The 17,392-nt window shown below is 39.7% G+C and overlaps 1 protein-coding gene across 14 annotated transcripts in view; it reads right to left on the minus strand.

Annotated features, from left to right (window-relative positions):
- lekr1 (Leucine-, glutamate- and lysine-rich protein 1) overlaps nucleotides 1–17,392 on the minus strand; it is a 228,019-nt gene that overhangs the window by 157,533 nt on the left and 53,094 nt on the right. For all 14 annotated transcript variants that reach the window (XR_010895534.1, XR_010895536.1, XR_010895538.1 and 11 more), the window contains one exon: nucleotides 11,169–11,332. Coding sequence is in view for 6 of the 14 variants with exons in the window: in XM_067390612.1 (XP_067246713.1) it covers nucleotides 11,169–11,332 (164 nt within the window). In the remaining 8 variants the exon portion in view is untranslated. The remainder of the gene's footprint in view (nucleotides 1–11,168; nucleotides 11,333–17,392) is intronic.

Genomic DNA, 17,392 nt, shown 5'->3' on the forward strand with positions numbered 1-17,392 from the left:
GTTATATTTGCAATTAGTTCTGTCATGTCTTGTTCTGTTCATTTGCCCTCATTGTGTGTATCCTGATTAGTTAACTATCCACACCTGTTTCTGTTCTCCCTGATTACATTCTCCCTCATTAGCTCCTTTATATATATAATCTCCTTGTTCTGTTCTGTGTTTGCCAGATCTCATCTTTATGTGAAAGTTGTGTACCTGCCAATCGGTGTTGGATTAAAATACCTGTTATCTGATCTTCTTCGTCTTGTTCTCATATTTATACACAACCAGCGTGACAGTATCAGTTTCCACAAGAATATGAAGCTGCACAACTGTTTTCAACGTTGATAATAATCAGAAATGTTTCTTGAGCAGCAAATCAGCATATTAGAATGATTTCTGAAGGATCATGTGACTCTGAAGGATCACGTGACACTGAACACTGAAGTAATGATGCTGAAAATTCAGATTTTATCACAGGAATAAATTACATTTTACTGTAATTTTGAGTGTATTTTTAAAGTGTTTTAATATTTTTTGGGGCCCCTGTATCTTCAGATAAGTGATTCACACCACATATGGTTTGTATTTTAAGTAAGTATTTTATTTATTTTTTTCAATTGAGAAAATATTTTATGTAAATCCTTTGATCCATTGATATAAAGTAAGATAAGACTGACACACATAGTAACTCTAGAAAATCTCTCAAGCGCTTGAGCATGGCATAACAAAGACAACAACAAAGCAAATTATCTAATGGGTGAGAAAATACTAGAGAACTTTTAACCACAACAGCGGGCGCAGTTATTCATGTCAGCAACCCAGACCAATGAACTTTCACATAAACAGAGAGAGAGAGGCCGAGCCTCTGCCTGCTGATTGATGCACTTCAGGTCATGGGGTGGTTACCTTCAGCTCAGTTGCATTCGGTCCCAAACCTGCTGTCTCATGGACACACATGCACACACACATTCAAACACATTAAAACCCTACCTGTCTCTCTCAGCTGACTAAGCACCTGAACAGCAGCTGCTAGTGCTGACCCAGCGTGAGTTAGGGTTCAATGAACGCTTTGGATGAAACTCGTTAGCATACTAGTGTATAGTGTGTGTGTGTGTGTGAGTGTGTGTGCTCGCAATCTAAAGCCCTGCCCTGTGTGAGTGTCTGAACTTGCTTTTGGTTTTCCCAGGTTGTGTGAACTGCAGGGGCACGTCCGTACCAAAGACTACCAAATAAAACCTAAAACCTCAATTTTAAAAATGAAAGTATTTTATATACCTTTGTAATTTTAAATAAGTGTAACTAGAGCTCCAAATCGTAACCAAATACTAGACTGGGATGGAGACCAAAAGTAAATGTGTAAGATTTGGTCATTGATCAAGCTCTAATCTGAAGATTCAATGTCAGTGGTGTAGTATATGACGGGTGTAGTATGTGCACAAGTTAAGTCTTGTTGAAGTCTGACGCATTCGCTCTGGCACAAAGCACCGAAGACGGCGTGTGCACCTCTGAGGCTATATTAGATGCTCGGCTGCACTATTCTCTACAGACAACAGGCAGCAGTGTGGAGAAAATATCAGCTGAACCTGTAAGAAATAGCTGGGAAAATAATTTCTTTTGCTGCACTTTGCCTTTACCCTACGCAAAGTATTTATTCAACTATTTACTAATTTACTCACCCTCATGTCATTTCAAACCAGTATGCATTTCCTCTGTCGGACATAAAAGAAGACATTTTGGGAATTTTCTATTTTGGGTGAACTACCCCTTTAATTGTTCACTATAATTTGCAAAAGGTGGACAAACCAACAAAAACACTCAACATCCAGAATAAATACTGTCCCTGCCTCAAATGTCACACTTCAGCCTGTCCCAAATGGAACTCTAAGCCTTAATCTAAATCCACATTTTCATGATGTAATGCCACTTTGACAGTAGGGGTGGAAGTCAGCTGTGGAGATCACAGGCTTGGCAAAAATGCACATCGAGGGCGCATATCGGCCACCAAGGTGTCGTCACAAGCTTTTTTGAAACCCAGATATTTGGAATAGGGCCTTAATGTGCACTTGTGGTCTTGTGGACTTACAATGGCCGCTGTGTGTGTGTGTGTTTGCTAAGTCCACAAGACTTTAGGGCAGGGGTGTCCAAACTTGGTCCTGGAGGGCCACAGTCCTGCAGAGTTTAGCTCTAACTTGCTTCAACACACCTGCCTGGAAGTTTCTAGTATGCTTATTAAGACCTTGATTAGCTGGTTCAGATGTGTTTAATCCGGGTGTGCCACATACGTCCTGAAAAGTGAAGCTGCGGGCTCTTTAATCGCCCCCTGGAGGCTGGATGCAGTACAGGTCATGAACCCCGCCCTCTCAACTCTCAATGCAGGCGAATGTGACTTAAGTTAAAACATAAAAAATAAATTATGCTTCAAATAAAATTTTCCAAAAGATGGTTTTGGTCATTTAAGGTAGTTGTTATCACACTGATATATATTCACTTGTTCGTTTTTGGATTAAGTTTGATTTTAGTTAGCAATTTGGTGCTATAGAAACGGGGCGTGTCGTCATGATTCACAGTTGATTGACAGCTTGTCTGAGGACTGTCGGGGCTTCAAGGGGAGATTGAAGATATATAACTAACTATTAATTTTCAATTTCTGTGTTATTTCACACCGACAAAATGAGCTGTTCAGCAGTAAACTGAACTAACCGACCTACAGGATCTGACGGATATCTGAGCTTTTCTTGGTAACGTTAAATGTGTGCTTCATAAGCTAATTAATAAACATTATTAGTTAAGATAACACGCCTAACATTAGCCATGACAGGAAAAAAGCAGGTGATCGTTATCTGGCAGTTACTAATTATTTTTATGGGTATAAAACAGGGGCGGCGCTAGCCGATTTTGCCGGGGCTTCAGCCCTGAATGTTTTGAGTCAAGCCCCTTAACAGTGCTGTCAAAATATCATTTTTCTAAACATCTCTCTCTATTATAATATGTTAAACAGTTCAATACCGCTCTTCTACAGTACTATCCATACATACAGCGTTACCGGTAACGCTTTCTCTCTCTTCTCTCCGACAGCGAGTTCACGCACACCGCAGATGTACAGAGCCACGCCCCCTGTCACTCCCTCAGAGCAGCGGCAGGCCTCAAGACTTTCTTTCGCTCCGGTTGAAGGGTTTTTGTTATGATATAACAGCTGATAATACAACTTTGGCACATTTGTCAGCTAAACGTTCATGTTTCCCATTAATGACCTGGTGCCACCGTTTCATAATGAACCGAAAATTTAAAACATGTAAATGGTCTCTAACGTTATATTTTGCCAACGAACTAAAATCGAAACCGTGATATGTCTTTGTGCCTTTATAAAACAGCAAAATACAATGATTAAGTATATATACAGTCTGTATGCGCTGCAAGTGCGCACATTTGCTCACGTGATCAGCTGGTGATCTGGTGATCAAAATAAAAGCTCAAGGATTTAGGCCTATCTTAGAAATTAGTACAAAAGTCTTTAAATTTCTAATAAAAAAGTTTAATTTACTTAGAGAGCTTTTTTTATTTTTTTTACAATGTATGGATATTAGTCATATGAATAATTATATAGGCCTAAAACATTATTATATTATTATTTCATTGTAATAATTGTTTGGCATCCTAAAATACTAAAAACTAAACTAAACCCTCTTTCATGTTGAGGTACAATGCTGTTTCTTTGGTCAATTTACACACTGTATGGGCATAAGCTCTCAGATTTGAGCTCTCAAAGTGCCCCAGATTGATGCATTTAACCTTAAAATGTACTAAATATTCTTACGGGGGAGCATGCCCCTGGACCCCCCTAGGGGAGGTATACCTAACAAACTTTTACAAATTAAAGTGCCAAATCATGTACATTTTATGAACTTTACTCAAGAATACTATATATATATAAAAAAAAAAGCTCCTTTCATGTAAGTAAAGCTGTTAACAGAAAATTTAAATGTCATTGGAAAAATATAGATTTGGGCTAAGCCCCGAATGTTAACAATGTCTGGATCCGCCCCTGGTATAAAATAATCATTAGCAGGATAAAACTAATGATAGCCTACTCTATAGAGCACTGTTTACAGCAATCGATCTCCTGTAATGTTAGTTTAACCCTTTATTTAAAATGGCAGGACCGTTTCTGATGATTTAGAGTTGTTTCTAGTGGCATTTATCTACTGAATTTGTGGTTTCAAAAATATTATTGATCTAGAAACAGAATAGCCTATTATTTTATAAGTAGAATTTTAAATTGTGTATAATTTATATAGCCTATTTAAAATACATCAATGATGACGCAGTCGTCTGGGCGGAAGTTTGATACCACGACTCCGCCTCCGGGCTCCACTGAAGATTCTTTCTACGCATGCATACATTGAAATTTTTTTGTCAGCGCCCATTGGCGTCCAGTTGGCTTCAGTTCAATACAATGGAAGGAAGCGGCGTCACGGCGTCCATCTTTTTTTACAGTCTATGGTTTAATCCTAAACTCTGCAGGACAGTGGCTCTCCAGGAGCAGAACTGGACAACCCTGATATAGGGTGTGCCATATGTCATTTTAGGTTTCAGAAGGGTGTTTGTGAGTTACCCCTTTTACACCAAGGCAGTTTGCAGTGTTTTGTAAGTAGCACCAAAACACTGCTGGTCTATAAGTAAAAACCGCTTGCGTCAGGGGCTGAGGGTGGGGTTACCATGACCAACAAGAAAACTTGTGACAAACATTTTTGAAATAGCAGCTAATCGAGCTAATAGTAGCTCAATTGCAATCTCCATCTATACAAATTACGGCAAACTGCACGAACGTGTTGGATTTGCCGTGTTTGGATGCCAATGTAAGTTCACAAGATGTGCTTTTGGATCGTTCTCGTGGTGCTTTGATGTCATCTGCCGAACCGTCTGTGCAGCTCGGATGCATCTCGAACAAGCCTGGTGTGTTTGTGTTTTGATGCTGCTGTGCTAGTGTTGCTGTGAAAGATGAGACGCATACAGTGATGTAAGTCCTGGCTCTGTGGTAGCTCTCTAGAAGCTTTCTCTGGAAAGGCAAACCCGCTCGTCAGTCGAACCAACTCTGAGCCGGCAATCACTGGCTTTGAACTATAGCACCCAGTTCATGTTGGTGGAAAAGGGTTATTTGTGGCCAAAATGCGCCCTCGATGTGCACTTTTGCCAAGTCTGCAAGCCCAGAGCTCTATTGCTGACTTCTACCCGGCATTATGTCACAAAACTATGGACTTGGAGGAAGGTCGCGAGGGCTTAGGGTTCCATTTGGGACGGGGCCACTGTATGTCAGAATTGTGTCTTAGGCTCAGAATTTTTTTACTTTTTTTTTCATCTTAGAGCATCAGAATGTTGTAGGTAAAAACCTGGTTCATTTGTATAGTTTATTTTTACTTTAAAGGGTTATTTCACCCAAAAATGAAAATTCTGTCATTAGTTACTCACCCTCGTGTCTTTCGAAACTCACAAGACTTCATCTTCAGAACACAAATTGTTCTTTTTAATGAAGTCTGAGAGCTTTCTGTCCCTCCACTGACAATCCATGCAACTATCATTTTCAAGTATTCCTGATCAAATATTAATCTCCAACTCGCTCGTTGTTACATGAATGCATGTTAGAGATTAATATTTTGTAAATATAGTGGTAAATTATGTTTTTTGCACAAACAATGCACTCGTGTCACTTCATAAAAATGAGGTTAAACCACTGGAGTCACATGGATTACTTTAACAATGTCTTTACTACCTTTCTGGGGCTTGAAAGTGGTAGTTGTGCAGACTGTCAATGGAGGGACAGAAAGCTCTCAGATTTCATTATAAAGATCTTCATTTGTGTTCCGAAGATGAACCAACGTCTTACAGGTTTGGAATGACAAGAGGATGAGTAATTAATGACAGAATTTTCATTTCTGGGTGAACTATCCCTTTAGGTAAGACCAAACCTAGTCCTTTAGCATGGAGCTTTAGCAGCAGTTGAAAACAACACATTACACAACCTTAACTTTTCTATTCAACTTTTCCTCTGTCATATTTTTATCCTGCCTTTATATACCTTTCTGCTCTCATCTTGTCTCCCCCTCATGTCTCATAACCGTGGAAAGCAGACAGACAGGTAGCAGCGCATAATTGTTGTATCCACACCCATATCGGTTTGGCCCTTACCCACTCACACATTTCTGCACATAAACAAGCAGTCTTTTTGAGCAGAGCAGAACCTGCATACACACAAACAGCCAAATATAACATCCTAGAAGTGCTTTCAGTTGAACTGACATGAGCAGTGTAACATACACATATTAAAAAAAAAATGCAAGTGTTACGCGTACATTCTGAAATACAGGTAGAGGGAGGCAGAAAAAACTAAGCCTAAACACTCCTTAGGCAACTGTAAACAAAATACCTGTCTGTTGGTTCAAAGGATTCTAGTCTTTTGTACTCATTCACCTCTCAATGACACACACACGCACGCACTTGCAGGAATTTGGCAGCTTTATGGAACGTGCAACAGGCAGAAGGAAGGCGGTTCCAAACGTTCGTGGGGAGGAGGAACACACCTCACGGGGTGAACGAGAGGTTAACTCACCCTACGGCACCTGAATCATCTGCTAACCAAAACTATGTTGAGCGACACACAAGTATCCATGTGCTAGTATCAGTGTATGAAGCGATTTGCATGTCAATGTATAAACTGAACGAATGCCTTCAAACATGCAAATTATCTTTTAACATGTATGCACAGACATGCTTGTCGAAATACTGACACTTTTGCCCTCACTTTAACTACAGTATTCTCTCTTAAGCTGTAGTCACATGAGCAACATTTCGATGCAATTTTGCAGGCCAAAAAAGGTCCAATATCCATTTTACGCTCACTAGTAATTGTCCATAAGTAAAAGTTGAACAAACTATAAAAAAAACCCCCAACAACCAGAATCATGAAATTGTGTCTCATGCTTTAAGTTTTTATTATATTATATTATATTATTCAGGTTTGTTGGGCTCCAGTGTGAATGAAAAGTGGAACAAGATTAAAGTTGGATGAAAACAGAAATAATTTAACTTTTAAAATATTATTTTTTACAGCATTAAGGAAAATAATAAGGGCCTTAAACAGTGAAATCACATACAGTGAGAGATGCGTTAAAGCATTCATTCACTTTAAAATGAAAATTGCACAAAGATTTACTCACCCTCAAGCCATCATATGTGTATATGACTTTCTTCTTGGAGTTATATTAATAAATATCCTGACGCCTCCGAGCTTTATAATGGCAGTGAATAGGACCAACAAGTATGAAGCTCAAGAAAGTGCATCCATCCATCATAAACGTACTCCACACGGTTAATAAAGTGAAGAGATGCGTTTATGTAAGAAAAATATCCATATTTAACAAGTTATAAAGTAAAATATCTAGCTTATCTTTTTCATAAGTTGAATAGGGAAGGCGTAGGATGTAGTGTAAGCATTTTGAAATGCGAGAGTTTTACACTTTCTTCGTAAGGTGAATACGGAGGGCAGTCTGGCAGAAGCTACTTTATAATTTGTTAAATATGGATATTTTATTACACAAACGCATCACTTCGCTTCAGAAGGCCTTTAGTAACCCCTCGGAGCCGTGTGGAGTACGTTTATGATGGATGGATGCAATTTCTTGAGCTTCAAACTCATTGGTCCTGTTCACTGACATTATATAGCTTAGATGTGTCAGTATATTTATTAACACATCTCAGATTGTGTTCATCAGAAAGAAGAAAGTCATATACACCTAGGATGGCTTGAGGGTGAGTAAAGCTTGGGCTTTTTTCATTTGAAAGTGAACTAATCCTTTAATGGGTCAAAAATTTGTTTTTGCTGTTAGAGTTTTTGCGTCGCATAAATTTCTTCAATAGACCCAGAGTGTAATTAATCTCTATAACTGATCAAACACCATGCCATAAAATAAGCCTCAAAAGTTATTAAAGATGCAACAGTGTTCATATATATTTTTGTTGTGAAGGGCTGTGCTTTTTTGTGCATTAAATATATCATATGTTACAATATAAATATCAAGATCTTATAAAAGTACTTTTTTGCAATCTTGAATTTTGTGGGCATTTGTATTAATTTTGGTGACATTTGGTGACAATGCCTTGTTGATTTCTGATTCGGCACAACAGTGACAAAATAAATGAAATTAGAAATAAGATATTGATTGCATTTAAAGCATTAAGTTTTACATCCAATCAAATTAATGATGTTAACAAAGAAATCAGACAATGCAATGGCAAGTTAGTGATTTCCCCTTGGTTGTGGTCTTGACCAGTCTTGAAATAAAATCCAGAGTCCTTTTAGTCTGAGACCAAGACAAGACCGAGACCAAAACAAGACCAAGACCTTCAAAAAATGGTCTTAAGACCAGTCTCGAGTACTACAACTTGAGACCTCAACTAACCAACCAACCCTAATCCAGTGCCCAACCTGGAACCATTACACAGCAGAAAAGGAAAATCTGCACCGACCCCTCAAACTTGCTAGTCTTGAAACAAGGAACTGCCCAGACACAGAGGATGGGTTGATTTTCTCACCAAGTTTTTTCAGAACATCTCAGTCTGGTGATAATTACGTAAAACAAAACTAGATTGCTCACATTTCAATCAACAAAGCTGAAACAGCCAACGCAGCGATGCATCATGCATTCAAACAGTTAACACATTCCTGCGTGTGACACGTTGTAGTGGCTTCAAGCGCTTTATTTTTCCTGCACATCTAAAATAAAAGTAGATTATTTACCGCGTGGAGTGAACTATGAATTGTATTCAGTATGTAAATTTTACTTGCATCAAAAGCAGCTTGTCATGGCAAAACTCAGCCACTCAGAATAATTTAAATGTCTAATTAAAACACATTAATACAAAATTTGTTTTAATACTACATTTTTAACTAAAACATTTCTCAAGAAGTGCTTGAAACTGCTCTGACAGATTGGTTACATTACTGACAGCATGAAGCCGGAACGCTGAATCCAGCATCAAAACAAGCCATTCTGAGGATATCCTTCATAAAATGAACAGAATAATATTGTTTTGAATTTCACTGTCTTTTTTGTTCCCTCTTTTTAGTGCAGTGAATACAAATGTGGTGTCCTGATCAGCGTGGCTGTGCCAGCTCACAGTTTGAAGAAAAAAATTCCTACATCCAGAACACGGTTCCTGCATAATTTTCATTTCAAAGTTCCATACTTTCCACACTCAGATTTCCAAACTGAAGAATCAGTAGATTTTTAAAACCTTATTTAACATAAATGGTTGATACTGCATTATTTTTATCATTATATATATCATATGTAATCTTTTTATTTTCTCTTTTTTTCCATTGGTTTTCTCGAAGATACAAATTTCCAAACTGTGGATGCATGTTTCTACAGCGGCCCTAAATGGACAAACACTTTACAGAGCGTGTTTCATCACTATGTTGTAGTTCTTCAAAATCGTTTGTGTTTTTAGAGGCAGCTTGCATCATCACTATATTGAATACGCACAAAGAAGAAGTAGTTGTAGTACTCATCTGGTTTATTAGAAGCAGAGACCATTCTTTGTCAGAAGTAAGAAGGAACCTCATTGCTTGACTGGCTAACATACTCTCTGCAGTCTCAGACGACAACATCTTTGACTTGTGTGAGCCAGATGGCCACCGTAGCTTCTCTATTTTGCTTCAAAAGGGATCGGTGAGCTGCCGTTAGCTGCAGTTCGCAACCTCGCCACTAGATGCAGCTAAAATTTACACACTGCACCTTTAAATAATGTTGTTGTTTTTTTTTTTAAATCTATCACGTCATTAAGTGTAGTGAGTGCAGAACTTCAGAGCATCAATGCTCTCTGGTTTTCACGGTGCATTGCGGGACGTTTTAGGGTGTGAACGTTTCAGTGCACTGGAGGGATTTTGCGATTGAGACGGCCCTTAAAATGGCTGACTCCCTAATCAGTGCCCCTGATTACTGAACTAGGGAGCTGATTGAGACACACCCCATCCCTATGTCCGAAATCACCCCCATACCCTTAAATAGGGCATTATTTGAGGGAACAGCCATTTTTAGTGTTGTCCATAACCTTAGTGGACATTATCGAGTGCACTTTTAGTGCAACCTTAGTGCAATAACAAGTGTACAACTGATGTATGCTAGAGAGGCTAGAGAATACCCATAATGCACTGTGAGAGTCACGCACCGAATTCATTCCCACGTATCGCCAGAAAATGGCGCCTACAGCTGAATCATTCATCCGTTCATTCATTCATTTTACAAACCGCTCATCCACAGCATACAGCGTAATGTAATTCAGGTATAAATTCATTTTTAGTTTAATATTAAATTGTTTATCTAAGGTTTATACATAATTTGCAAGATAAATCATTCACCTTACTACTTCAGCTGCCAGTTTGCTTAGTTTCAAATGATTATTAAACAGCAAGCACAAACTATGCAAAAGCGGTCCGAATTCACTCACTCGTTTTCAGTCACTTCTTTAAGTGAACTGTATTAGTGAACTAATGTAGAGAATAGTGAATAAAGGAATGGGGGTGATTTCGGATTCAGCCCATGTCTACATGCCTGAATGCTGCCATGTGATTGGCTGATTAGATATTTGTGTTAACAAGTTGGACAAGTGTACCTAATAAAGTGGCCGGTGAGTGTATTCATTATTTTTTCCTAAAAGGTTTTACTATCCTCATGAGCTTAATAAATTTCAGCCCCACAAGACTACCAACAGTACTGTGCGGCACATACAGTCCTGCCATCCATCGACACTCTCCTCTCTTCCAGCTCCGATAGCAAATGTCTCATATCCTCTATTATCATTATACTGCAATTATCTCAGCACAGCGGGAACAGTGTGCCCTACATCTCATAGTCACCAACACGCACCCACAGGCCGAGGGAGAGTGTTTTCTATTTTAATTTCAGACCATGACAAGATATATTGTGACTGTCATCCTTGGTGTGTAGGAGTGTGTGCTCTGATTCTGATCTGCCTGCATCTGCTCAGAACACGTGTGTAAAAGACATGCACAAACATACACGTCCTATAAGTTGTAACAGATGTACAAATCACAGGAGCAAATGTTTTCTGAAGAAAGACAGAGTTCACAGGACACGAGCAGTGGTTGTTTTGTGTGTGTGTTTAATTACCTGCGTCAGCACTGATGCAACTCTGCTGTATTGGTGCTTTGCTGTTATCCCAGGTCTCCAGGAAGTGAGTTAACTGACTCTTAACAGTCGTCATCTCCCCACGAGACGACTGCAGCAGGGCCAGAGCCTCCCTGAGACGCCACTGCTGCTGCACAAACCTCAATCTGATACACACACACAAAGAATATAATTTAGTACAGAAGAATACTACATATCTTCACTACACTGCTGTAGCGCAAGAGAACAATACTGGCTCAGGAAAATGGCAATATGGCAATAAAATGGCGAGAAGGAAAGAGAAAAGAAAAGTATATAAGAAAAGGGACTACATGAGATGTTTGTGTTCATTTTGAAAAGAGGAAAGAGGCTAGACAAGAAGAAAAGAGACTACATTAAATGTTTGAGTTGATTTTGAAGAGAAGCGATGAGAAGAAACGATGAGAAAAGACGAGATGAAACATTTGAGTTCTATTTGAAGAGAAGAGACAAGACGAGATGACGAAAAATTGAGAAGAAACATTCAATGCTGATGAGAAAAGAAGAGACGAAACTTTTTAGTTCATTTTAAAGAATGAGAAGAAAAGAGAAAAGATCAGAAGAGACTACATGAAAAGTTTGAGTTGATTTTGAAGAGAAAAGACAAGATGAGGCAACTAGAGAAGACTACATGAAATGTTAGTTAATTTAAATGAGAAGAGATTAGATGAGAAGAGAAGAAATTACATTAAAGGCCCCGATATGGTTCAAGCGAAATCGAAGAATAAACCGCTGTGACATAATTTCAAACAAAATCAGGCTAAAACAAAGTTCATTTGCAGTTTGTTTTGGGAATGTTCCAGAAAAGTTCGCTCTGGTAGCTTTCCACCTTCATACTACCATTGGTTTGTGGCGATTATGTAAAAGGTAGGTGTGGATCTGAGGCCCCGCCTTCTTTGATGTCGAAATCTTCCAGTTCATTTCTTCTGTTCAGTCCGTCTAGATCAGACGTCTGCGAGTAAAAACATGGACACACCGGATTCCCGCTTCATTGTAGAAAAATTCTAATTGAATGAGACACTTATGCGGTGTCCGAAATCGAATACTGCTCTACTGTATAGTACATGAAAAACAGTACGTCAACAGATTAGTATGTCCGAATTCATAGTATTCGAAAAACAGTATGTGAAAAGTCCCCGAATGACCTACTACTTCCGGCAAGATTCTGAAGTGCGCATTCGATGGATACTTTACTATCCCATGAGGCCATGGGAGAAGATTTATGAATAGAGGTGAATCGACGTAACTGACGGCAGTAGGTCATGTGATAATGACAACATGGCAGATGTAGTATGTCCAGATTTCATTCATACTACATAGAACGTACTTTTTTAAAGGTCGCACAGTAAGTTTAAATTCAAATGTATCAACTACTCAGACAGTACGCAGTTTTGGAAGCAGCTTTACACTTTTCATGTTTAACTCTTTCCCCCCCAAACATGGAATATGTTATTTGTGAGAAAACACTTCCCTGCCAAACTCCGGCTTTCCATGTTTTCACTTTTATTCGCTAGGGGGCGCTATAAAAAAAAACTTTTGAAAGACTACTTAATCTCCTGATCAAAGCACATGCAAAAAAGCTGCATAAACAAGCAATATCATATGTAATCATATGTAAAACAACGTGATCACTAACATTAAACAGCATGTAAATCAAAACTGCCTATTGTTAATGAATGAAATGTTGACCCAGGATGAGCTACAGGACTGTGCAAGCATTAGGGATGGATGTTGATGGACTTGATGTACTCCGTCTGTGTTTTGATCATCGTTCTGAATCAATCCAGATGTAGCCTTTGACAAAAATGTGATTTTCTCAGCTTTTTGCTCAAAATGTTGCTTTATGAAACTTACCCATATTCAAGTGTTGATTAAAAAAAGAATGCATAAAGTTTGAATAAAACAGTTTTTTGTTGTCGTTTAAAAGCAGAGAAAGAACAAAGAACAAAAAAGAACTTCACTGTGAGTTTATCGGGGCCTTGAATAATTTAGTTCATTTTGAAGAGAAAAGAGATAAGACGAGATGAGAATAGAAGCAAAGAGACAAGAAAAATCAAGAACATGCTGAAATCTCTGACATTTTATTGCACACTTTTGTATCTTTGCCAGTCTGAGCACATTCATTAAATATTCAATAGCAATTGTATTCAGAAGAAACAACTGAGATGATAAAGAGATCTCAGTCTGTCTTTAATACAGGAATTAACCAGCACAATCAATACTGATTAAAATAAAATCAATGTTGAAATCACACTTGATTCTGAATCAACCAGGTTTGATCCATTAAAGTCAAGTCCTTGAACACAAACCTCTATAAGCCTAGATAAATAAAGTTTACACTTTATGTGTGGGTGGGATATTTGTACTCCTGTTAGTTTTAAGCTACGTCTCATTTGTTATGAGTTCACATTTTTATATAATCCTTGAGTAAGTTGAAGGTAAACACATTTGGTAAGCAGCTGTTTATTCAGTACACGCTAGTGTTGTGATGAACAGGATTAGATGAACATGCTCCTGCTGGACCTTCATTTACAACTCCATTAATTTTCTATGGGACAGTCTGTGTCTCTTTGGGTTTGGCCTCGTGTAGTTTCTGGCTGGGTGTCAGCACCATCAGTGTTCAGTTGGGTGATTCATTGAGGTTTGTAGATTTGAAGTACTGTGTCAGTTCGGCTGCATTGCTGTCCTACATCACACCCCTCTCATCCCCACCAGCATTACATCATCATAATAAGACAGCGGCAGATAAGCCAGAACTCTCAATGTGAATAAACAGGACGCCAACTCCACACACACACGTATGAAATCTCTTCAGCGACCACACACCAACCATATGTGTATCCATCCCCCCATCTCAGTCTGTCGCCACATAAACAAACATACACAAGCACACACTCATCCACTTGACTAGGAGTCATGGAAACGGGTAAACATGGCAGTGTTAGGGTGAGACATGGAGACAGACAGACAGTAAAAGAGGCAGAGAAAGAGAGAGCAAAACAGTGGGAATCAGAGAATCATGGGAATTAATTTTTCATAACAAGGGAATAACACAGGGTGAGAAAAATGGCTATTGTCAGAGGAAAGGAAAATAGAATTACAGTAAAAAGGCAAAATGAGAAAGTCAAGACAGGTAAGGATTGGAATGAAACAAGAAGAGACAAGACAAGAAGAAAGGAGACTAGAAGAGGAGACGAAAAGAGAGGTGAGGAAACGAGACGATGGGATGAAATAAGAGGTAAAGGATTAAATGTAAGAAAAAGAGATGGTATGAGAAGAGATGAGAAATAAAGAGGAAATGAAACAAGACAAGACAGGATACTAGAAGAGGAGTTGAAACAAGAGGAGAGGAAAAGAGAGAAGGAAGAATAGGATGAAAAAAAACAAGATGCAAGGAAAAGAGATGTTATGAGAAAAGATGAGAAAATAAGAGGAAATAAAACAAGAAGAGAGGTGAGATGGGAGAAGAAAGAGATAAAAGTAGTAATTAAACAAGAAGAGATGAGGTGAGATAATGAGACAAGACCAGAGATAAGGTGAAAGACGAGACCAATAATGAGACGAGACCAGAGACGAGACAAGACCGGAGAAAAGATGAGACCAGAGACGAGACAAGAACAGAGCAGACCAGACATGAGACGAGATGAGAGAAGAGACGAGAGCAGAGATGAGACGAGACCAGAGATGAGAGAAGAGACCAGACCAGACCGTAGACGAGAAAAGACGAGACCAGAGACGAGACAAGGACAAGGACAAGGACAAGAACAGACCAGAACAGAACAGACCAGACCAGACCAGACCAGACCAGACCAGACATGAGACTAGTCGAGACGAGACGAGACCAGAGATGAGATGAGAAAAGAGATGAGACCAGAGACGAGACGAGATGAGATGAGAGAAGAGACCAGACCAGAGATGAGATGAGAAAAGAGATGAGACCAGAGACGAGACCAGACCAGACCAGTGCAGACCAGACACAACATGAGATGAGACAAGAGAAGAGAAGAGATGAGACCAGAGACAAGATGAGAAAAGAGATGAGACCAGATACGAGACGAGATGAGACCAGACCAGACCAGAGATGAGATGAGACCAGGCCAGGCCTGACTAGACCATACCAGACATGAGACGAGACAAGAGAAGAGACGAGACCAGAGACGAGATGAGAAAAGAGACAAGACCAGAGACGAAACAAGATGAGAGAAGAGACCAGACCAGAGACAAGACAAATCTAAACCAGACCAGAGACAAGATAAGAGAGGAGACCAGACCAGACCAGAGACGAGACAAGATGAGACCAGTCGAGATCAGACCAGACCAGACCAAACACAAGACGAGAGAAGAGACGAGACAAGACCAAACCAGACCAGTGACAAGACCAGACCAGAGATGAGACAAGACAAGACAAGACAAGACAAGACAAGACAAGACAAGACAAGACAAGACAAGACAAGACGAGACGAGACCAGACCAGACCAGGCCAGACATGAGACGAGATGAGACAAGAGAAGAGACGAGACCAGAGACGAGATGAGATGAGAAAAGAGACGAGACCAGAGACGAGACAAGATGAGAGAAGAGACCAGACCAGAGACAAGACGAGTCCAAACCAGACCAGTGAAGAGACGAGACGAGACAAGGCCAGGCCAGGCCAGGCCTGACTAGACCAGACAAGACCAGACGAGACGAGACCAGACCAGACCAGACAAGACCAGACCAGACCAGACCAGACCAGACCAGACATGAGAAGAGACGAGACCAGAGGCGAGATGAGAAAAGAGACGAGACCAGAGACGAGACGAGGTGAGAGAAGAGTTCAGACCAGAGATAAGACGAGACCAGTCAAGATCAGACCAGACCAGACCAAACACAAGACGAGAGAAGAGACGAGACAAGACCAAACCAGACCAGTGACAAGACCAGACCAGAGACGAGACGAGAGATGAGAAGAGACAAGAACCTCACCAATAAACCTGATTGATCAGCACTACCAACAGCTGTGTGCCTTTCCTGGAAGCACATCTGGATTTGTCAGTTAAACTGGACCGCAGTGCAATGACTGACCCCATTCAGATTGACCCTTCATGCTTTTTTTCTGTCTTTGTTCCCCATTCCTTTCGTCTCTTTAGTTCTCATTTCGCTCTCAGGGTTTGAAGTGTTTCTGGAGTGTGTCTGGACAGCACATGGGTCTGTTTTTGATGTGTGCGTCTGGCCAGCTGCTAACCCGCCTTTCCCCTGCTTCTCAGCATTCTCAGCCTGTCCGGTTTCAGATCCATGACTTCATCACAACTGTCTTTATAAATCACCTCCCATATCATCATCATCATCATTAACATTATCAGCATTCTGGTGCTCTTCACCTTCCTGGGGGGGTGATCATGGATCAAACAGTTTATACTTCCTGTCTCTTTCGCTGTCCTTCCCTGTCTCTTTCTCTGAACCGCTGGGGCGTAGTCTATAATCAGGCTACAAACCTTTTGACCGAACAGACTGCTAGACCTCACGCTACAGTGAGCTCGCACTACACACGCACATGCCCCATATGTGGAGCACGCACAGTTGACTCCAAAAAATAAATATGCACACACACAAGACATGAAAAGGGCTCTTTAAAGTGACGCTAACATTACAGCTTGGGGGTTAAGGAGGAAAGACATCTAAGAATCGCACCATTTCATTTTTTCTTTGCTCTGATGTCTGAGGAAGTTCAAAGATGTGAAATCTACTTCATATCTTTGTGAAGTAGAGAATAAAGACAGCATACTTCAGCGCTCATTTTACCGACCTTCAGGGAAAGACTTCTTCACAACTACAGTTTTATATTTTCTGATGAAAATATGAGTAATGATTTTCAGTGGAAGTCACCGCCACAATGCAGGTTGTCACAATATCAGATTTTCAGCTCACAATTATCATCAAAGGAATTCAAAATAGCAATATTATTGAAATATCTATTGACATTTATAATAATACCATCAGTCAGCTTATTTTAACTATGGCCCAAAAAAAGAGAAAACACAAAATAAACAATTAATCACACATATGAATGTAGGGAGATTTAGAGAGTGTTTGTAATCATAACTGTGTAAGTGTACAAAAACAGCTTATACTTATAAATAGAACTGTTCACTGGGGTTCAAACTCCCCTTATTTTTTTACGAAATCCTACTTTTTTCAGGTGAGGGTTG

This window comes from Chanodichthys erythropterus, chromosome 7, assembly GCF_024489055.1.
Source record: "Chanodichthys erythropterus isolate Z2021 chromosome 7, ASM2448905v1, whole genome shotgun sequence".
NCBI lineage: Eukaryota > Metazoa > Chordata > Actinopteri > Cypriniformes > Xenocyprididae > Chanodichthys > Chanodichthys erythropterus.